The 24,201-nt window shown below is 47.2% G+C and overlaps 2 protein-coding genes across 2 annotated transcripts in view; one reads left to right on the top strand and one right to left on the bottom strand.

Annotated features, from left to right (window-relative positions):
• The first annotated feature begins 774 nt into the window (after nt 1-774).
• LOC311073726 (uncharacterized protein) lies at nt 775-17,116 on the top strand. The gene is made up of 6 exons (XM_084099666.1): nt 775-1,759; nt 2,602-2,737; nt 2,848-2,983; nt 4,290-4,482; nt 4,586-4,727; nt 16,878-17,116. The coding sequence occupies exons 1-6, from the start codon at nt 915-917 to the stop codon at nt 16,986-16,988; spliced, it is 1,563 nt and encodes a 520-aa protein (XP_083955792.1). The 5' UTR covers nt 775-914; the 3' UTR covers nt 16,989-17,116.
• A 306-nt stretch (nt 17,117-17,422) lies between these two features.
• Nucleotides 17,423-24,201, bottom strand: part of col9a3 (collagen, type IX, alpha 3) — a 28,265-nt gene continuing 21,486 nt past the window's right edge. Inside the window, exons 25-32 of the mRNA XM_084098136.1 lie at nt 23,570-23,605; nt 23,430-23,474; nt 23,306-23,338; nt 21,789-21,935; nt 21,649-21,703; nt 21,373-21,555; nt 18,569-18,646; nt 17,423-18,154 (exon numbers count right to left, since the gene is read on the bottom strand). Coding sequence (XP_083954262.1) covers nt 17,970-18,154; nt 18,569-18,646; nt 21,373-21,555; nt 21,649-21,703; nt 21,789-21,935; nt 23,306-23,338; nt 23,430-23,474; nt 23,570-23,605 — 762 coding nt within the window. The 3' untranslated portion in view covers nt 17,423-17,969. The remainder of the gene's footprint in view (nt 18,155-18,568; nt 18,647-21,372; nt 21,556-21,648; nt 21,704-21,788; nt 21,936-23,305; nt 23,339-23,429; nt 23,475-23,569; nt 23,606-24,201) is intronic.

Genomic DNA, 24,201 nt, shown 5'->3' with positions numbered 1-24,201 from the left:
AAAATAAAGCATCCTAGGCTCAAAACTAACACAACCAACAGCACAGCGCAATTGCGCATTAGGCTCCAAATAAAAAATAAAAAAGTTAGGTTATCACCCTAAAACATTGAAATATGCAAATTCTGATATGTTCATATAGCCTACTCAAAACAGACAGGGCAAGCTAACGCAGACAAGTGAGCTTACCACTTTTAGATGATATGTCATGTTTGTCGTCGAGCTGTGGAAAACTGTTGCTTGCAAACTTTGCATTCGACCTTTTTCCTGTTATCAATTTTAACAAAATGCTGCCACACTTGTCGATTTCTTTGTTGTTGACATATTAGAAGAGGACTGACTATTAAACGCTCTCACAATTAAATAAATAATATTCAGCATCAAACCTTCTATGCTCGACGCTCTCTTTTGGGTTGGGCTAATCCAAAAAAGGTGAAAACAAGGGGGGTGTTTTGAAGACAGACTGTTACAGTGAAACAAGGGTACTCTGAAAACACCCCCATTAGCAGTTAGTGCTTTCCACCTGATGAAATGAGCGCGCCTCAGCGCGGCAAAACTGATGAAATAAACGCGGCAGAAAATCGACCAATCAGAATTTTGGTCGAACCAGAACGTATCGACCAATTAATCGACTAATCGACTAGGACAGTACAGCCCTAAAAAGCAGGAGAAGTTAACATGAAATGGCATCCACAACCCATTTTACCGATTTAAACTATTGTTACATACTTTTGAGCTAAACAGAATATTCAATGAGACAAAATTCAGAGACTTTAACGTTAATCCATTGAGAACTGTTTAGATTGTGAAAATTGTCATACCTAATGGAGCAGACTTGAATGTGAGTGTCTACAACACATAACATGCATTACAGTAAATGAGTCGGTCTGATCTATCTATAGTTCATGAGCCTGTGAATGTGTTTCAGGATGAGCACATCAGTGGCCTGTGCCTCGTCCGAGGACCATCACGTGTGTGAGGCGGGGTCCGTGGCAGGGGGTCCGAGCTGCCAGTTCAGCCTGATGGAGATGAGCGAGGTGGAGTACATCCAGCACATGATCCAGAGCCACATGACGGAGACGGGCAGCTCGGGCTTCTCTCAGCTGGAGGAGAGCCTGTCCGGTGAGCCGGCGGAGGAGCCCTGCACCGCGGCGACCCTGCAGGAGATCCGGATGCTGCTGGTGGACCAGCCCGGAGGAGGAGCAGCTGGCCTGGGGTGCGAGGCGACTCCTGACGGAGGAGGTCTGGGGTGCGAGGCGACTCCTGACGGAGGAGGTCTGGGGTGCGAGGCGACTCCTGACGGAGGAGGTCTGGGGTGCGAGGCGACTCCTGACGGAGGAGGTCTGGGGTGCGAGGCGACTCCTGACGGAGGAGGTCTGGGGTGCGAGGCGACTCGTGACGGAGGAGGTCTGGGGTGCGAGGCGACTCGTGACGGAGGAGGTCTGGGGTGCGAGGCGACTCCTGACGGAGGAGGTCTGGGGTGCGAGGCGACTCCTGACGGAGGAGGTCTGGGGTGCGAGGAGACTCCTGACGGAGGAGGTCTGGGGTGCGAGGAGACTCCTGACGGAGGAGGTCTGGGGTGCGAGGAGACTCCTGACGGAGGAGGTCTGGGGTGCGAGGAGACCCCCGGTGGGGGTGTGGAGGTGCCCGGCTCTATGCTGGACAGAGCTCAGTGTGCCGGAGGAGTCGGGCCGCACCGGAGAGGGCCACGGCTGCTGGAGGGCCGACCCAGTCCACCTGCTCGAGTCTGCCTGGAGAAAAGGTTACCACGCAGCCTCTCTTATTACACTACATAACTGATCTTTAAAAAAGGGTCATAAAATGTGCTTTCATTAGAGTTTTTTTCCCCACAAATAACAATATATAAAAAACCCTGAGAGGCTGCTCACTGCAGAGCAAATGGGTGGAGCTTACAGCAGCTTGGGTCTAATGGGTGGAGCTAGAATATCCAGCCACACCCACAACCCCGCCCCCATTAGAGCCAGAGCACATCTAGGCCACGGCCACAAGTTTTTATAAGCTGTCGACCCCAAAAAACGAGCGTTAAATACCATTACCGGGAAATAAACTTTATTATTAATAAAATCTTGTAAACGCTGTTTACTTGCGTTGTCGGGTTATTGGTTTGCATATAAACCAGGACAACAGGTTATTTCAATAAGCTGATTTTTGTGAGTTTTCAGCGTACTGGTGTGCATGTAAACATGGGTATCTTTTGGTTGAAAAGAGTGTTTTGTGATGCCGACTCTCTCTGGGATAGCGGTCAGCACAGCTCTAGGTAGACCCGACTGCGAGCCAAGCGGCGCCGAGACTCTGAAACACTGGATCATGAGCTGCTCTCGTGTACATGAACACAGTGCCGCTCATTAGACAGTCGCAGGCTTTTGCTACTGCATAATCACACTAAGACATATCTCGATTTCAATTTTGTTTCAGTTAATTGTGCTGCCCTATTTATTTTTCATTTTATGATGTAATAAAATATGAGCTTTTAGCTAAAAATTAGAGACCCTGTTTTAGGTCAAAGGGACTTGACTGATATAAAAAGTTTGAGAATCCCTGCTTTAAATCAATTTTGACATGATTTCATCATTTGTCTTCCAGATTTGTATCAGTGCATTGTCACTCTACGAGCACGCCAGGAATATCCACGCATGCACAGATAGAGAACTGGAGTAAACCAGACAAGATGGTGACAATACAAGGCACGTACCCATACGAAGGACATCTGCTAGGAACTGTAGGTGCTTATCTTCATGTCATTCAGACGCTCTTCAGTATGAGTGTGTCACGAGTCCTGCTGTTGGTTTACTGCTGGTAATGAGAGGTTTCCTGTGTTCTTGACTGGAGGGTGTCCATCAGTCTGAGCTGCTCACCCCTGCAGAGCTGACCGTGAGCTTCAGAGCAGAGAGAGGCTCAGAGTCGGGTCCTCCGTTCGTCATCTACACTGACACCGCAGACCTGCACACTGCCCTCACACTGAAGAGTAAGACTCCTTCTGCACTCAGACACAGGACAAATCTTAGTAATGATTTATTATTCAAATTAGTAACTTATCAGCAAATGATTGTTATTATGAATACCTTTATGTTGCTCTAAAGCTATATGACTTTGCTTCGTCACTGGAACACAAAGTACTTATTTCCATCCTGCGATCAGGGCTCCAAGCTCCAGCAATGAAGCAAGTATAAGAACTCCATATGACCTGTGCAAGCACTAAACATGCACTAAAACAGTAACAACTCTACAAGAAAAGAGTCAGATAGGGGTCTCGTTTTTAATTTAATATTAATTTAATGATGAAGTCTCCCAGAACTACGGGAGGATCCTCCGGGAAGGAAGAGAGTAACACATCCAACTCCTCCTCGAAGCTGCCGAGCTGACCTGGGGGACGATAGACAACTACACAGTGGATCTTAAAGGGGCTGGTGATTCAAATGAGTTACTGTCACACATAGATGGTAAAGGATTTAATTTCCATTAATTGGAGATGAGCAGACCAGTGCCTCCTCCAGCCATCCCAGTCAGGCCACTGGTGTGTGAAAACGTGAAAAGACCTGACTAGACTATGACTAGAAATAGATGCAGTGAATTCTGCTTTGTTTACTAGTGGTGGGGGAAAATATGGATTCTGTTCAGTATCTGCGCACGCAATTATACCGGTACAGTAGCGCAAAGTATTGCAGTGTTTAATTATTAAATGATCTGTCTTACTTTCTGGTTTTCTCTGAGTTTACTCTGATAATTTACATTTGCGTATTACATCCACAAGGTGGCGCTTGTTGCAGCTGGTAATATCGACTGGTACTTTGAGCTATTCATGATTCCCGCACCTTCACTAAAGCCCGTATGCGGTGCAGGAGCTCGAGCTCGATTCAGTCGAACCAAACAAGACTAGGGATGCACGATATACGACCACATATTGACATCGGCCGATAAATGAATGAATGTTGCGATATGATTTTGTCAAAGGTTTAATGGACAGACGAATTGCAAGATCACGTGTGTGTGTTTGAATGGAGATCACAGTCTTTTAAAGATGCAGCTCTACTGTCTTCTCTCAGTATCTGAGCAGCGCGAGGGCTTTCAGTGCGCAGTCTCTCGTCTCTTCCACACGAACACTTGTGATATTACGACGCTCGTAGAGAACGACACACTTCATAATCTACTGAAACTGATGTTGCATGAAGGGAAGAGAGTCGTGGCAGTGAGAGGATGATGAGTGTGAGCAGTGCTGTGAAGAGCCTCGAGATGTGTGATATGTGTGTGTGTTCTGGCTGTGTTTCCCTCAGATGAGGTGAATAAAGCTGCGCGTCCCATCAAGCGTGTTCGGGCCAGGGCTCTCAGGCCGGCTGACATCATCCAGGGCTCTGGGAACTGGAGGACGTGTGCCAGTGTGTCCTGTGCTAAACGGGACCGGACCAGGCCTGCCATGGACCCAACTCAGCGCAAAGAAGTTCACAACAGAAAGGAGCGCGACCGCAGGTGTGTGTGCAGCATCAAACACGTGTCAGATGCTCATCGGTCTAACCCATGCGTTCAGTGTTAGAGATGTGTGTGTGTGGTGTGTGTGTGTGTGTGTCCTCAGGAGGAGGATCCGTCTGTGCTGTGACGAGTTGAACCTGCTGGTGCCGTTCTGCTACGCTGACACTGATAAAGCCACTACACTGCAGTGGACCACAGCCTTCCTCAAACACATACAGGAGATACACGGAGACTGCCTCAAACAGGTGCGCTCACACACACACACACACACCACAGCCTTCCTCAAACACATACAGGAGATACACGGAGACTGCCTCAGACAGGTGCGCTCACACACACCACACACACACCACTGCTCTCACACACACCACAGCCTTCCTCAAACACATACAGGAGATACACGGAGACTGCCTCAAACAGGTGCGCTCACACACACACACACACACCACAGCCTTCCTCAAACACATACAGGAGATACACGGAGACTGCCTCAGACAGGTGCGCTCACACACACCACACACACACCACTGCTCTCACACACACCACAGCCTTCCTCAAACACATACAGGAGATACACGGAGACTGCCTCAAACAGGTGCGCTCACACACACCACACACACACCACACACACCACTGCTCACACACACCACACACACACCACTGCTCTCACACACACCACAGCCTTCCTCAAACACATACAGGAGATACACGGAGACTGCCTCAAACAGGTGCGCTCACACACACCACACACACACCACACACACCACTGCTCACACACACCACACACACACCACTGCTCTCACACACACCACAGCCTTCCTCAAACACATACAGGAGATACACGGAGACTGCCTCAAACAGGTGCGCTCACACACACCACACACACACACACACACCACAGCCTTCCTCAAACACATACAGGAGATACACGGAGACTGCCTCAGACAGGTGCCCTCACACACACCACACACACACACACACACACCACTGCTCTCACACACACCACAGCCTTCCTCAAACACATACAGGAGATACACGGAGACTGCCTCAAACAGGTGCCCTCACACACACCACACACACCACTGCTCACACACACCACACACACCACACACACACACACCACAGCCTTCCTCAAACACATACAGGAGATACACGGAGACTGCCTCAAACAGGTGCGCTCACACACACCACACACACCACACACACACACACACACACCACACACACCACTGCTCACACACCACACACACACCACACACACCACTGCTCTCACACACACCACAGCCTTCCTCAAACACATACAGGAGATACACGGAGACTGCCTCAAACAGGTGCGCTCACACACACCACACACACACCACACACACCACTGCCCTCACACACACCTGCTCACACACCACACACACACACACACACCACAGCCTTCCTCAAACACATACAGGAGATACACGGAGACTGCCTCAAACAGGTGCGCTCACACACACCACACACACACCACACACACCACTGCCCTCACACACACCACTGCTCTCACACACACCACAGCCTTCCTCAAACACATACAGGAGATACACGGAGACTGCCTCAAACAGGTGCGCTCACACACACCACACACACACACACACCACTGCCCTCACACACACCACTGCTCACACACCACACACACCACTGCCCTCACACACACCACACACACACACACCACAGCCTTCCTCAAACACATACAGGAGATACACGGAGACTGCCTCAAACAGGTGCGCTCACACACACCACACACACACACACACCACTGCCCTCACACACACCACTGCTCACACACCACACACACCACTGCCCTCACACACACCACACACACACACACCACAGCCTTCCTCAAACACATACAGGAGATACACGGAGACTGCCTCAAACAGGTGCGCTCACACACACCACACACACACCACACACACACACACCACACACACCACTGCCCTCACACACACCACACACACACACACCACAGCCTTCCTCAAACACATACAGGAGATACACGGAGACTGCCTCAAACAGGTGCGCTCACACACACCACACACACCACACACACACCACTGCTCTCACACACCACACACACACCACACACACCACTGCTCACACACACCACACACACACCACTGCTCTCACACACACCACAGCCTTCCTCAAACACATACAGGAGATACACGGAGACTGCCTCAAACAGGTGCCCTCACACACACCACACACACACACACACACACACACACACACACACCACTGCTCACACACACCACACACACACACACACACACACCACTGCTCTCACACACACCACAGCCTTCCTCAAACACATACAGGAGATACACGGAGACTGCCTCAAACAGGTGCGCTCACACACACCACACACACCACACACACACACACACACACCACACACACCACTGCTCACACACCACACACACCACACACACACCACTGCTCTCACACACACCACAGCCTTCCTCAAACACATACAGGAGATACACGGAGACTGCCTCAAACAGGTGCGCTCACACACACCACACACACACCACACACACCACTGCCCTCACACACACCTGCTCACACACCACACACACACACACCACAGCCTTCCTCAAACACATACAGGAGATACACGGAGACTGCCTCAAACAGGTGCCCTCACACACACCACACACACCACACACACACACACACACACCACACACACCACTGCTCACACACCACACACACCACACACACACCACTGCTCTCACACACACCACAGCCTTCCTCAAACACATACAGGAGATACACGGAGACTGCCTCAAACAGGTGCGCTCACACACACCACACACACACCACACACACCACTGCCCTCACACACACCTGCTCACACACCACACACACCACACACACACACACCACAGCCTTCCTCAAACACATACAGGAGATACACGGAGACTGCCTCAAACAGGTGCCCACACACACACACACACACACCACACACACCACACACACACACACCACAGCCTTCCTCAAACACATACAGGAGATACACGGAGACTGCCTCAAACAGGTGCCCTCACACACACCACACACACCACACACACACACACACACACCACACACACCACTGCTCACACACCACACACACCACACACACCACTGCCCTCACACACACCTGCTCACACACCACACACACCACACACACACACACCACAGCCTTCCTCAAACACATACAGGAGATACACGGAGACTGCCTCAAACAGGTGCGCTCACACACACCACACACACCACACACACCACTGCTCACACACACCACACACACCACACACACACACACACACCACTGCCCACACACACACCACAGCCTTCCTCAAACACATACAGGAGATACACGGAGACTGCCTCAAACAGGTGCGCTCACACACACCACACACACCACACACACCACTGCTCTCACACACCACACACACCACACACACCACTGCTCACACACACCACAGCCTTCCTCAAACACATACAGGAGATACACGGAGACTGCCTCAAACAGGTGCGCTCACACACACCACACACACACCACACACACCACTGCCCTCACACACACCTGCTCACACACCACACACACCACACACACACACACACACACACCACACACACACACACCACAGCCTTCCTCAAACACATACAGGAGATACACGGAGACTGCCTCAAACAGGTGCGCTCACACACACCACACACACCACACACACACACACACCACTGCTCACACACCACACACACCACACACACACCACTGCCCACACACACCACAGCCTTCCTCAAACACATACAGGAGATACACGGAGACTGCCTCAAACAGGTGCGCTCACACACACCACACACACACCACACACACCACTGCCCTCACACACACCTGCTCACACACCACACACACCACACACACACACACCACAGCCTTCCTCAAACACATACAGGAGATACACGGAGACTGCCTCAAACAGGTGCCCACACACACACACACACACACCACACACACCACACACACACACACCACAGCCTTCCTCAAACACATACAGGAGATACACGGAGACTGCCTCAAACAGGTGCCCTCACACACACCACACACACCACACACACACACACACACACCACTGCTCACACACCACACACACCACTGCCACCACTGCCCTCACACACACCTGCTCACACACCACACACACCACACACACACACACCACAGCCTTCCTCAAACACATACAGGAGATACACGGAGACTGCCTCAAACAGGTGCGCTCACACACACCACACACACCACACACACACACACACCACTGCCCTCACACACACCACAGCCTTCCTCAAACACATACAGGAGATACACGGAGACTGCCTCAAACAGGTGCGCTCACACACACCACACACACCACTGCTCACACACACCACACACACCACACACACACACACACACACACACACCACTGCCCACACACACACCACAGCCTTCCTCAAACACATACAGGAGATACACGGAGACTGCCTCAAACAGGTGCGCTCACACACACCACACACACCACACACACCACTGCTCTCACACACCACACACACCACTGCTCACACACACCACAGCCTTCCTCAAACACATACAGGAGATACACGGAGACTGCCTCAAACAGGTGCGCTCACACACACCACACACACACCACACACACCACTGCCCTCACACACACCTGCTCACACACCACACACACCACACACACACACACACACACACACCACACACACACACACCACAGCCTTCCTCAAACACATACAGGAGATACACGGAGACTGCCTCAAACAGGTGCGCTCACACACACCACACACACCACACACACACACACCACTGCTCACACACCACACACACCACACACACACCACTGCCCACACACACACCACAGCCTTCCTCAAACACATACAGGAGATACACGGAGACTGCCTCAAACAGGTGCGCTCACACACACCACACACACACCACACACACCACTGCCCTCACACACACCTGCTCACACACCACACACACCACACACACACACACACACACACCACACACACACACACCACAGCCTTCCTCAAACACATACAGGAGATACACGGAGACTGCCTCAAACAGGTGCGCTCACACACACCACACACACCACACACACACACACCACTGCTCACACACCACACACACCACACACACACCACTGCTCTCACACACACCACAGCCTTCCTCAAACACATACAGGAGATACACGGAGACTGCCTCAAACAGGTGCCCTCACACACACCACACACACCACACACACCACTGCTCTCACACACCACACACACCACACACACACCACTGCTCTCACACACACCACTGCTCACACACACCACACACACCACTGCTCTCACACACACCACTGCTCACACACACCACACACACACCACTGCTCTCACACACACCACAGCCTTCCTCAAACACATACAGGAGATACACGGAGACTGCCTCAGACAGGTGCCCTCACACACACCACACACACACACACACACACACACACCACACACACACACACACACACACCACACACACCACTGCTCACACACACCACACACACCACTGCTCTCACACACACCACAGCCTTCCTCAAACACATACAGGAGATACACGGAGACTGCCTCAAACAGGTGCGCTCACACACACCACACACACCACACACACCACTGCTCTCACACACCACACACACCACTGCTCTCACACACACCACTGCTCACACACACCACACACACACCACTGCTCTCACACACACCACAGCCTTCCTCAAACACATACAGGAGATACACGGAGACTGCCTCAGACAGGTGCCCTCACACACACCACACACACACACACACACACACACACCACACACACACACACACACACACACACACACCACACACACCACTGCTCACACACACCACACACACCACTGCTCTCACACACACCACAGCCTTCCTCAAACACATACAGGAGATACACGGAGACTGCCTCAAACAGGTGCGCTCACACACACCACACACACACACACACACACACACACACACACCACACACACCACTGCTCACACACACACACACACACACCACACACACCACTGCTCACACACACCACTGCTCACACACACCACACACACCACTGCTCTCACACACACCACAGCCTTCCTCAAACACATACAGGAGATACACGGAGACTGCCTCAAACAGGTGCGCTCACACACACCACACACACCACTGCCCTCACACACACACCTGCTCACACACACACACCACTGCCCTCACACACACACCACTGCCCTCACACACACCACTGCTCTCACACACACCACTGCTCACACACACACCACTGCCCTCACACACACACCACTGCCCTCACACACACCACTGCTCTCACACACACCACTGCACTCACACACACCACTGCCCTCACACACACCACTGCCCACACACTCACACACACCACTGCCCTCACACACACCACTGCGCTCACACACACCACTGCTCTCACACACACCACTGCTCTCGCACACACCACTGCCCTCGCACACACCACTGCGCTCACACACACCACTGCCCTCGCACACACCACTGCCCTCGCACACACCACTGCTCTCACACACACCACTGCCCTCACACACACCACTGCTCTCACACACACCACTGCTCTCACACACACCACTGCCCTCACACACACCACTGCGCTCGCACACACCACTGCCCTCGCACACACCACTGCCCTCGCACACACCACTGCCCTCAAACACACCACTGCTCTCACACACACCACTGCCCTCAAACACACCACTGCTCTCACACACACCACTGCCCTCACACACACCACTGCACTCACACACACCACTGCTCTCACACACACCACTGCACTCACACACACCACTGCTCTCACTGCTCTCACACACACCACTGCACTCACACACACCACTGCACTCACACACACCACTGCCCTCACACACACCACTGCCCTCAAACACACCACTGCACTCACACACACCACTGCACTCACACACACCACTGCTCTCACACACACCACTGCACTCACACACACCACTGCCCTCACACACACCACTGCTCTCACACACACCACTGCCCTCACACACACCACTGCACTCACACACACCACTGCCCTCAAACACACCACTGCTCTCACACACACCACTGCACTCACACACACCACTGCACTCACACACACCACTGCCCTCACACACACCACTGCCCTCACACACACCACTGCTCTCACACACACCACTGCTCTCACACACACCACTGCCCTCACACACACCACTGCTCTCACACACACCACTGCTCTCACACACACCACTGCCCTCACACACACCACTGCACTCACACACACCACTGCACTCACACACACCACTGCTCTCACACACACCACTGCCCTCACACACACCACTGCTCTCACACACACCACTGCCCTCACACACACCACTGCTCTCACACACACCACTGCTCTCACACACCACTGCTCTCACACACACCACTGCTCTCACACACACCACTGCTCTCACACACCACTGCCCTCACACACACCACTGCTCTCACACACACCACTGCCCTCACACACACCACTGCTCTCACACACACCACTGCTCTCACACACACCACTGCTCTCACACACACCACTGCACTCACACACACCACTGCTCTCACACACCACTGCCCTCACACACACCACTGCTCTCACACACACCACTGCCCTCACACACACCACTGCACTCACACACACCACTGCTCTCACACACACCACTGCTCTCACACACACCACTGCACTCACACACACCACTGCTCTCACACACACCACAGCACTCACACACACCACTGCCCTCACACACACCACTGCTCTCACACACACCACTGCTCTGTGTTTGCTTGAGTGTGTCAGTGCCTCATCGTGTGAAATGCATGTGTGACGCACTGCCTTCATAGTAGAAATGTCTAACACTTTATAACACTGTTCCTTCATTAATCAACAACTACACAGGAACAAATGAGTAACGCAATATTAACACTCCAGTAACTACTAATAACTAACATGAAACTCTGATTAACACATTAGTGAGTAATAGCGCTCAGAATGTGGTATTCACCATTAGCTAATCAATAGCTACTATTTCTTCATACCTCGCTGAAGACTACTATATACAGGTTCATAATTTACATAAAAATACATAAAATGTATTTATGGTTACCCACTAGTACTGACTCGTGTTACTACATCCTTCGAAAGGAACTACTAATTATTTAGATCAGTATCTAAAGTGAAACCCAATACTGACTGAGGTCACTGTGAAGAGCAATTCCTTCCGATGGATTTGGTAACACTTTAGTCATTACTACACTGTTAGACCTTACCAGGGTTTTTTACAGTAAAATATTGGCAACACTGTTGTCAGTAATATACGGTTAATTGTACAGTTCTTTACTGTAATCTACAGTATGTTACTGTAAAATGCACTAAATTAAAACTCGTTAACTAATTTCACTTGCAGAACCGACTGCCTTAAATTGACCAACTGTCATATAAATGTATTAACTAAAATGTGTAATGCATTAATAATGTGAACTTTTTTCATTTGAGACCACTAAAAAACTATTAAACATAAAGAGATTTCCACTGGACCAGCAACTACACGATCACGCCTGTTAAATAAAGCAACATGCAGCAAATCATCAGTGTTTCTAGATCTTCTGCTGGACTGAAGCACAGGCTCTACTCTTCAGCACAATGGTGACCCACAAAACTACATTTTACAGTAAACTACTGGCAACAGTGTTACAGTATAAACCTGTTTTATTACTTACAGTTAATTACTGTTAAAATACATTCAGTGGGAGTGTCTTTATATCTTACACTGTTAACCCTTTCAACCCCACAGGAAAATCCACACTACAAAGAGTAAAAAGTAACATTGAGACAGTGTTGCAGTGAGATAATTAAGTGAATATGTTGAATAATAAGTTAATAAGTGAAATAAGTGATGATTGAGCATTAGTGATGAACACCTGCTGTTAACAAGCAGAATCACTGAGGGAAAGAGAAACACAAGAACTACACCTGACTTCCAGCCATTACACATTATTACACTTATTATTAACCAGTATGACTTTATTTCTGTCATACATCTACAGAAGTTGTTATTGAGATGTTTAATTGAAAATGTTTGGTTTGAAGTTACTATTGTAGAGATCAGTGTTTGCTTCAGTTGGGCTCTGGACTCTTGACTTTTTAACATTTTAACAGCAATGCATGCTGGGAGTTTTATACTATCATGTCACAATGCATGCTGGGTTCCAGGAAAGTTTTGATTGTCACCATTGCTGAGATTCATGTGCTGATTGTTGATGTCTGTGTGTGTCTGAGTTTAACAGGAGATGAAAATGTTTTAATGCACTACATGATTTCAATATCATTCAGAATAACTGATTACAGAAATAATGCTGTATTTCATGTTGTAGATTCACAGATGTACAATAAATATGAAATACCCATTAATTCAAAGCTTATATACTGGATGTGATCAGAGAATCAGACATGTCCAGGGTGATTATGGCATTATCTCAACAGTCAAAAACACCTGATCATCTTCTTCTTGGCTTGTTCTTCCCATAACAAATGTGTTTTATAAACTCATAGTTAAAGCAGCCAGAGAGAAACTAATGGTATAAAGTCAAGTGTAAAGTGACCAACTAAAGCAAACACTGATCTCCATCATGGTGACTATAAACTTTATTATATTCTATACAATAAATACAATATAGTTATTTTTAAACTATAAAAAAATGACTAAATGTAAATTATATTCAATAAAACATCAACTAAATATCTGTTAATTCTCAACAAGAACTTTTGTACATGTATAAAAGAAATCGTAAACTGGTTTGTAAACTGGTTTCACACTCGTGGCTGAAGTCAGTTTTAGTTCTTGTGTTTCTCTTTGTGTTTGTGTTTCTCTGTTCTTCAGTGATTCTGCTTATCAGGTGTTCATCAGTGTCTCAATTCACTCACTTCTTTTCATTCACTCTGTCAAGTGGAATATATTTATTACTAATTTACAGTATATTCCTGTAGGCTATTTTTGTTTTCTACGGTATATTACTGTTTTAGTGGAAAATGGTTTGGCCTTTTTTTCCAGCAAGGGTTAACAGTGTAGGTGTGTTCCCATGATCTTCACTTTGCTGATCAAATAACTAGTAGTTCCTTTAGAAAGATGTAGTAACACTTGATTCATACTAATGGGTTACCATTACCTTATATTATACATTATGCATTATTAATATTAATTATGAACTCGTATATAGTAGTCTTCAGTGAGGTATAAAGAAATAGTAGTTATTGATTAGCTAATTCAGAGTTTCATGTTAGTTAATAGTAGTTACTGGGGTGTTAATATTGCGTTACTCATGTGTTCCTGTGTAGTTGTTGATTAATGAAGGAACAGTGTTATACAGTGTTACCTGGAGTAGGGTTGAGCGGTCCTCCAGGGCTACGGTAGTGTCACGATTATAGCGCTTCTAAATACTGGCGATGCTGCTTTATTCATTTACCGGGACCTTCCTGCCTTCAGATGCGATTGATTTTGTACAACAGTTCAATAAACAATAAGCTATTATTAAATGACAGTTTAGACCCAACATTGTCAATATTGATGTTTTTGCTATATTTCATCAAAGAAAATAGTTTTAAACAAAGCCAGAATTGTTGTGTTTAATTTCTGATCTGAATCCGTTCATAAAAACTGTCACATGCTTAATTCTTGAATGAATTCATTTTGAATGAATGATCGTTAAGACTTGCTGCCACCTACTGATGGTTTTAACACTTAACATGTTAAAGTAGGCCTATTATTTCTTTTATCCCCAACATATTCAGAATTTTATATTTAAAACAGTATTTATGTTATTGTAATTGCATTAACAGCATTAAACTGTGTAAAACATCTAACGGTCGCTTCAGATGCAGCTCCTGTGCCGCCTCTCAGGTGCCGGGGCCCACTATAGCCACAGTCACTCATTCATGGAGGACACTCTGCTCTTATTTACATCTGTGTGTTTATGAACATTTGGTTCACTCTGTAGATCTGAGCGAACACTGAGCGAACACCGAGCGGTATGGTGATACTCCAGCTGGTACAGTAGCACAAGACATGTTTATGGTGTCAACCCTAGACGCTTGCAGTGATGCCACACATAATGATGTCATACCAGCATTAACCAAATACACAATTTATCAGTCAGGTAAAGCATGTATTTTGCAATTACATAATCAATTTGGAGATAATCAATATAAAAAAAACATCATTTTCTTAAACTCAAATGTGAGTGTAAAAGAGTCCTCATCTCGACACTAGCCGCACTACTGACGCAGATCTTGACTATACACACTGCTGTTTCTGTTCTGTTTCTGCTAGAATTGCTATAAATCCTGATAAACAGAGTTGTTTGTTTTTTACAACAATCACCATTCTTAAAACTGCGGTGTTTAAAGGCTCTTTCACACCGGACGCGTAACGAAAAAGCCAAACAAAAAAGCGAATAGTTCGCGTCAAAATCATTCACATCAGCCTGTGACGTTCAGAGCTTCAACATTCCCAAACTTTCGCGCCGACGGCTGAGAAAACATGGACACTTCATCATCATCATCATCATCATCCAGTGAAGACGAGCTTTTCATTTTCTGTAAAAGACAGAAAAGAAGGTTTTGGGTGCACCCGATCTTACAGAACAGAGAGTCTGAAGGGGAGTGTGCTAATGTGCATCTTAGTGTCCTCCTCCTCTCTCCTTCTCCTCTCACAGGTGTCCCTGAGGTTTCTCCACAGCTTTTTTGTGTCTTCAACTAAACAGTGCGTTTTATAATGTCAATACACATTACATGTAACACACTAGTAACAAGTTAAAATCATTCGACTAAAAACTGTAGATATCACACAAAGAATGTATAGTATACTAAAAGCAGCCCTAAATAGTCTCACTACATTTTGTTACATGTTCAAAGTAAACATGCGATGTTACGCCACACACTGTCTTTCAAATCGTTGTCCTTGTAGTGTGTGATTGGCTGAAGCCTTTTCTGTCGCCGCAAAAGTAAAAAAAAAATCAACATCGAAGCGAAAAAACTAAAAGTCGTGTTTCCGCCGCAGCTCATTCGCGTTCGGTGTGGAAGCGCTCATTACACACACAGCTGATCACAAAATAAAGCCATCGCGCGAATTATTCGTGCGTCAAAATCGCGTCCAGTGTGAAAGGACCTTAAAGCCGCTCTGTGCATGTCATCTGCTGTGTTTCTGTTGTGTTGTTAACATGCAGAAGTGCACTGTGTGTTTCAGGATTTCCAGAGGACGTTCTGTGGTAAGACTGGACTGCGGCTGAAGCCCAGCTGTGTTTCAGGAGCACACCATCTCCAGCCTCAACTGGAGAACCCGTTCACACACACCTGACCTCTGCTGCACTGCTCACAGTTTCCAGGTGTCCATGTCAAGACCGCGAGCGTTGTTCTGATAGGCCAGGTCGAGCGGAGAGCGAGCACACACTGATTCCGGTCATGTCTCCACACAGAGGACATTCAGAGCCTTTGAAGGAGACGTAAGAAACTGGACTGAGAAGATCTGTGATGTGTTTATTAATGGGTTGTATTTGTATGCCTTGTTTGTTTGAAAGGCATGGCCATTGTTATTTTAATGCATTTTTTTAGTCTTTTAATTAAAATATTATTATATATTTAATGCACTTATTGTCTGTGTATTATTGAAAGGTTCAGAGACATGAGCTCTATGAAATGATTTACTGAAAAGTGGCTTTATTCAGTTTTTCTTACAATGTCATGCTGTAGAAACTCGCTGTACACACACATCAGTAACTCAGAAATAATAAATAGTATTTAAAATCATATTTAATAGTTACAGCACCAGTATCTAGTGGATATGGTTGATAAAGCCCACAGACGGCCAGGGCGTGCTTTACAGGAAGTGTGTCTGAAGCATCTCATTCATCAACTGGAATTGGAAAACGTTTAAGAACTAAATGTAAGAATAAAATGGCAAAGAGAATCAGTTTGCAGTAATACATCCAATATATCCGTGTTCATTTCTGGATGCCTCGAGCAAGCCTCCAGTCCTGCCTGTCGCCTCAGGTCAGATGTTGCGCTACTGTAAAGCCCTCGCGGAGCTCTCCGGTGCACTTACACTGTTAATGGAGCTGGACAAAGACACTTTCAACCGCGTCGTTACAAGGATTTTTTTTTTTCCATCAACTATTTTGACGGTGTGATGTATTTGTTCTGTTGTATCTACACATGTTGGTTCTTCAAGCCTGTGGACGTTCTTGCGTTACACTGATGGACTCCTGCACACTCCTCTCTCTCTCGAGCTCAGCGGTTGCTCTGAGACGCTGACTCCTCAGTTCTGCTCCTCCTCCGGGTGTTAATGGCTCTTGGGGTTGGAGGTCTTCCCGTGAGGCGCCGCTCCCTGGCACGCTGAAGTGTCACAGATCCCAGGCGACCCCTGGTGTCCTGGTCTTCCGGCTCTCCCGGCTTCTCCTGGCTCTCCTGGGTCTCCAGGCGCTCCATCTCGGCCGTCTTTCACGAAGCCACGCACGCCTGGCAGACCTGATGAACACAGAGAAGCAATGGTGAGAATAACACCACACAAGGACCCTAGTAAGAAGACAATATACGATACTCTAATGAGAGTTAGCTGATATGTAGTTGCAAAGCTACTTATAGTCAATAGAATGACTAAAGTGGCCTATCGAAATTAATGTCTTTAAGTTCAGTTATTAGACTTTATGTTCAACACATGTTCTAAACATAGATAATTATATGAGAAATCAGTCATACAATGAATCACGAGCCACTCATTAATACATCCATGGGAATCGATCCCGGGTTGTACTACCACCTCGATCTACATTTACACAGACAAGCTACAACAAGCTAATTATGTGCCTCTACATGTGTGTTTTTAACCCCTGGTCCACTCTGAGAAGAGCAGATGTTCGGCTGGAGTCGTCATCTACTCACCCGGTTCACCCTGGTCTCCAGTGGGCCCTTCGATGGCTTTCCCCACGGGCCCCTTATCACCTGGCTCTCCAACATCCCCTGCAGAAATTCATGTTGGAATGCATATAAATAGTTATAGTATATGAATTCATGTTCAGATATCACATTGTTCCTGGGTTCAGACACATACAGTAATACATTGTTTTTAAAGTATACTCTGCTTGAAATCGCACTCGCTGTATATTCTGTAAGTGCAGATAAAACCTGTCCTGAGGAAATATTGCTAACACTTTACAATAAGATTCAAATTATTAGCATTATTTAACATGAACTAAGAACGAAAAGTAATTCTAGTTTAAAAAAGATTTTTTATATGGAAACATTTGGATTTGTGCCAGATGAGAGAGGCTGTGAGCCCAACGCTGTTTCTGTTTCAATTTAGCCTGAAATGAATTTGTTTTGGCTTGACGATTATATAACCTATATTTTTCATTCTTGTTCTGAATACTGTTAAAATTAAAAGATTTGTTGTGGATTGAGGGTAACTATAGCCTAGCTAATGTTTATCTGTGTTTTTTGTAAACATTCGCTTTATTTAGCCTATTTCTGGATGTAATGATAAAAAGAGACATATACTTTAGATAGCCTAAACTCAGGGAGAGGACTTTAGATAGCCTAAACTCGGGAAGAGGACTTTAGATAGCTGAAACTCGGGGAGAGGACTTTAGACAGCCTAAACTCGGGAAGAGGACTTACAGCCTAAACTCGGGAAGAGGACTTTAGATAGCTGAAACTCGGGGAGAGGACTTTAGACAGCCTAAACTCGGGAAGAGGACTTACAGCCTAAACTCGGGAAGAGGACTTTAGATAGCTGAAACTCGGGGAGAGGACTTTAGACAGCCTAAACTCGGGAAGACTTTAGATAGCCTAAACTCGGGAAGAGGACTTACAGCCTAAACTCGGGAAGAGGACTTACAGCTTAAACTCGGGAAGAGGACTTCAGATAGCCTAAACTCGGGAAGAGGACTTACAGCCTAAACTCGGGAAGAGGACTTACAGCCTAAACTCGGGAAGAGGACTTCAGATAGCTGAAACTCGGGAAGAGGACTTTAGATAGCCTAAACTCGGGAAGAGGACTTTAGATAGCCTAAACTCGGGAAGAGGACTTTAGACAGCTGAAACTCGGGAAGAGGACTTTAGATAGCCTAAACTCGGGAAGAGGACTTTAGACAGCTGAAACTCGGGAAGAGGACTTTAGACAGCTGAAACTCGGGAAGAGGACTTTAGATAGCCTAAACTCGGGGAGAGGACTTTAGACAGCTGAAACTCGGGAAGAGGACTTTAGATAGCCTAAACTCGGGGAGAGGACTTTAGATAGCCTAAACTCGGGGAGAGGACTTTAGACAGCTGAAACTCGGGAAGAGGACTTTAGACAGCTGAAACTCGGGAAGAGGACTTTAGACAGCCTAAACTCGGGGAGAGGACTTTAGACAGCCGAAACTCGGGAAGAGGACTTTAGACAGCCTAAACTCGGGAAGAGGACTTTAGACAGCCTAAACTCGGGGAGAGGACTTTAGACAGCCTAAACTCGGGAAGAGGACTTACAGCCTAAACTCGGGAAGAGGACTTCAGATAGCTGAAACTCGGGAAGAGGACTTTAGACAGCCTAAACTCGGGAAGAGGACTTCAGACAGCTGAAACTCGGGAAGAGGACTTTAGATAGCCTAAACTCGGGAAGAGGACTTTAGACAGCTGAAACTCGGGAAGAGGACTTTAGATAGCCTAAACTCGGGAAGAGGACTTTAGACAGCTGAAACTCGGGAAGAGGACTTTAGACAGCCTAAACTCGGGCAGAGGACTTTAGACAGCCGAAATTCGGGAAGAGGACTTCAGACAGCTGAAACTCGGGAAGAGGACTTTAGATAGCCTAAACTCGGGAAGAGGACTTTAGACAGCCTAAACTCGGGGAGAGGACTTTAGACAGCCTAAACTCGGGAAGAGGACTTTAGACAGCCGAAACTCGGGCAGAGGACTTTAGACAGCCGAAATTCGGGAAGAGGACTTCAGACAGCTGAAACTCGGGAAGAGGACTTTAGATAGCCTAAACTCGGGAAGAGGACTTTAGACAGCCTAAACTCGGGGAGAGGACTTTAGACAGCCTAAACTCGGGAAGAGGACTTTAGACAGCCGAAACTCGGGAAGAGGACTTTAGATAGCCTAAACTCGGGAAGAGGACTTTAGACAGCTGAAACTCGGGAAGAGGACTTTAGACAGCCTAAACTCGGGCAGAGGACTTTAGACAGCCGAAACTCGGGCAGAGGACTTCAGACAGCTGAAACTCGGGAAGAGGACTTTAGATAGCCTAAACTCGGGAAGAGGACTTTAGACAGCCTAAACTCGGGGAGAGGACTTTAGACAGCCGAAACTCGGGAAGAGGACTTTAGACAGCCTAAACTCGGGGAGAGGACTTTAGACAGCCTAAACTCGGGGAGAGGACTTTAGACAGCCTAAACTCGGGGAGAGGACTTTAGACAGCCGAAACTCGGGAAGAGGACTTACAGCCGAAACTCGGGAAGAGGACTTTAGATAGCCTAAACTCAGGGAGAGGACTTTAGACAGCCGAAACTCGGGGAGAGGACTTTAGACAGCCGAAACTCGGGGAGAGGACTTTAGACAGCCGAAACTCGGGAAGAGGACTTTAGACAGCCGAAACTCGGGAAGAGGACTTTAGACAGCCGAAACTCGGGAAGAGGACTTTAGATAGCCTAAACTCGGGAAGAGGAAGGCAGCTAGCATGTTCTTGAGCTCACGCCTCAGTGTCTCACCTCGAGGGCCAGGGTCCCCCAGGTCTCCCGGCAGTCCTCTATAGCCCGGCGGGCCCAGGGCTCCAGGGTGGCCGATGGAGCCCGCTTCTCCCTGCTGTCCCGGAGGCCCAGCGGGTCCAGGCCGGCCCACGGCGCCGGGGGCCAGGGGTCTCCTCAGGTTAGCAGCGAGCTGAGCGATCTGGTCTGAGGGGAACACAAGCAGATTTAAGACCGGTTGCATCGTGAAGCTTTTCATAAATGCAGTCTGGAAAATTTGAGGGTAAACCCAGGTTGTACCGTCGATCATGGAGCCACACAGTTCCCTGATGTGCTGCTCACTGGTCAGCTTGCCCTGCAACAGAACCACAACAGTAATCACAACACATGCTTCAGGTCTACAGCACAGCGCCAACATGTATGGTGAGGCAGTTACGTACAGGAACACCAGTCTTTCCAGAGACCCCTGGAAAACCCTGCTCTCCCTGGAATCCCATTGGTCCAGATTTCCCAGGAGCCCCTCTGCCTCCAGTCTCTCCCTGGGGTCCCACAACTCCTTTGGCTCCCAGTTCACCTCGCTTACCAGCCTGTAACACGGGGGACATGGGGGATGACTGTCCTCAGGCAGTAGCATAATACGTTTTGCATTTGGTACTAGATGCTGTCTAGATTGATCCTGCATTCAGTCATTGTGCATTGGAGGGAATGTGTCCAGGGTTACACCCGACTCTTTACCAGAAGTGCCATGGGTTATTTAATGACCACAGAGAGGACCTCGCTTTAACATCTCATCCGAAGGACTTGTTACAGTATAGTGTCCCTGTCACTATACAATCCTCCTGCATACTACATACAGTGGGTGGGATTAGATACTAGTCCATCAAGAACAAATACATGAACTTGCCATATCCATTACATGCTTAAGGTTTATTCGTTTAGCATAGTAGGTTTATAGTGGCTGCCAGTCCTGCACGGGTCCTGTTGGATATATATATGAATAGGCTTGGACTTGGTGCTGAAACCCAAAGCACAGGACAATAGAGACACCAGAATAACAATATTCATGATTCTGAAGCTGAAAATACAGGATTATTGTAGATGAATATGCTTGATCTCTGTCACTGACTAGATATATTTATAATAATGTAGGACACTTTTACTGCTAACATCAGACATCTGGCTTTATCAGGACCCACAGATATTCCCCCATTGCATTATTATACATTATGTTAAGCATTATATACAGTAGTGTAATGTAGTACTGACACTAAAACCTTCACTGCAGGCATTCATTGTATTTCTTACATGATATAACAACATCATACATCATACAACCAAAACTAAAAACACAATCTGGTGAGTTTAATTATGCTTTCACTTTAAGGAGAACCGCTCCGCTAACGCTTCAGATGATCACAGTTAAACATGACTATTCCCTAAACTTTATTTCCTCATCCAAAAATGAAAATGACCTCTTCATTAATTCACCCTCATGTCAATTTACATTTGTGTGTGAATTATACGTTATAAATACAGTAAGCTGAGTTTTGTATACAACTAACTCTATTATATCGCGAACCATGTCGTTTACATTACTGATACATATCGTCGCATTACATATTGCGATATCTGGATATAACGATGTATAGTTACACGCCTACTTGAATACCTGGACAATCTACCGCATTTCCCACAATGCATTGTGTTGAACTCTGTCTCTTCTGTTATTCACAGCAGCATTTACCACAGATGATGAGTGTGGTAACATGGAGACAATGTTGATAACTGTATTGTCAATGAAAATACAGCAACATATATAAATGAAATAAAAAAGATTGGAAATCATTATATTTAAAATAAAAAATAAACAGGCACATATGTAAATAATTATAACTTAAAAGGCACATTTATGAAAAGAGGAAAAGAAAGATTTTCCTATTGATAAATGAGCGCTCACCTCTCCTTTCTGGCCGACGGGACCGTATGGACCCTGAAACAAGAGGAGAGAGTCTCAGAAATGCTGACGTTGAGTGGAAATGAACAGAAGACTATTGAGACAGTCGTGTGAGTGAGTTACGTACAGGCTCTCCGTTCTCCCCTGGTAAACCATCACTCCCAGCGACTCCCTAAAACACACCAGCACACACCAGTAGACAAACATGCACACGGTTCACAGCTTTCCATCATATAGATCTTTCCTTCATAGAGTCTACGTTCTTACCATATCTCCTTTAGGCCCTCCGGCTCCAACGGGACCCTGAGAGAGAGAGAGAGACTCCAGTGAGCGTGTGTGTGTGCGAGCAGGTGTGTGTGTGCAAGCAGGTGTGTGTGTGCAAGCAGGTGTGTGTTGAGGAAAGCAGGGGAATACAAACAGGCTTTTCTCTGTCCAGAGCTCAGGACGCCAGACGCTGTGTTTGATTACACCAGACTCACCTGTGTGTGTGTGTGTGTGTGTGTGTGTGTGTGTGTGTGTGTGTGTGTGTAGAGCAGCGGTTCCCACACTGGGGTACGCGAGGTGATAAAGGGTACAACGTTTAATTCTACTCCACCTTAAAGTAACATTAAAGCTGCATGTGTTTCCAGCAGGTACAATGCTGCAAATACATGACATCCAATCAAATGACCTCATCTTTCGCAGTCAAAACTGCCTGCATTCACACAAGCAGCGAATCACACTGCATTACTGCCGTTCTCCACAACGTCACTTTGTAAAAGTGCAAAGTGGGGATTTAGCGTTTACTAGCATGAGTTACGAACAAATACAGACACAGACTGCAGAGATCGATTTACGATTCAAACTCTCTTCGATACACAACGGTCTTGTGTGATTTCTTGTTTTTAATGTTGGTCATG

The sequence above is a fragment of the Abramis brama genome (genome assembly GCF_963993115.1).
Source record: "Abramis brama genome assembly, chromosome: 22".
Lineage (NCBI taxonomy): Eukaryota > Metazoa > Chordata > Actinopteri > Cypriniformes > Leuciscidae > Abramis > Abramis brama.
The sequence above is the reverse complement of the archived record's forward strand: the minus strand, read 5'-3'. Positions and strand labels throughout refer to the sequence as shown.

Bases quoted from the DNA above. Each gene is read 5' to 3' on its own strand.
- LOC311073726 (XM_084099666.1), top strand. From the start codon at position 915: ATGTGTTTCAGGATGAGCACATCAGTGGCCTGTGCCTCGTCCGAGGAC. The intron at 1,760-2,601 runs GTTACCACGCAG...TTTGTCTTCCAG, and splicing joins CGAGTCTGCCTGGAGAAAAG to ATTTGTATCAGTGCATTGTC. The intron at 4,483-4,585 runs GTGTGTGTGCAG...GTGTGTCCTCAG, and splicing joins AGAAAGGAGCGCGACCGCAG to GAGGAGGATCCGTCTGTGCT.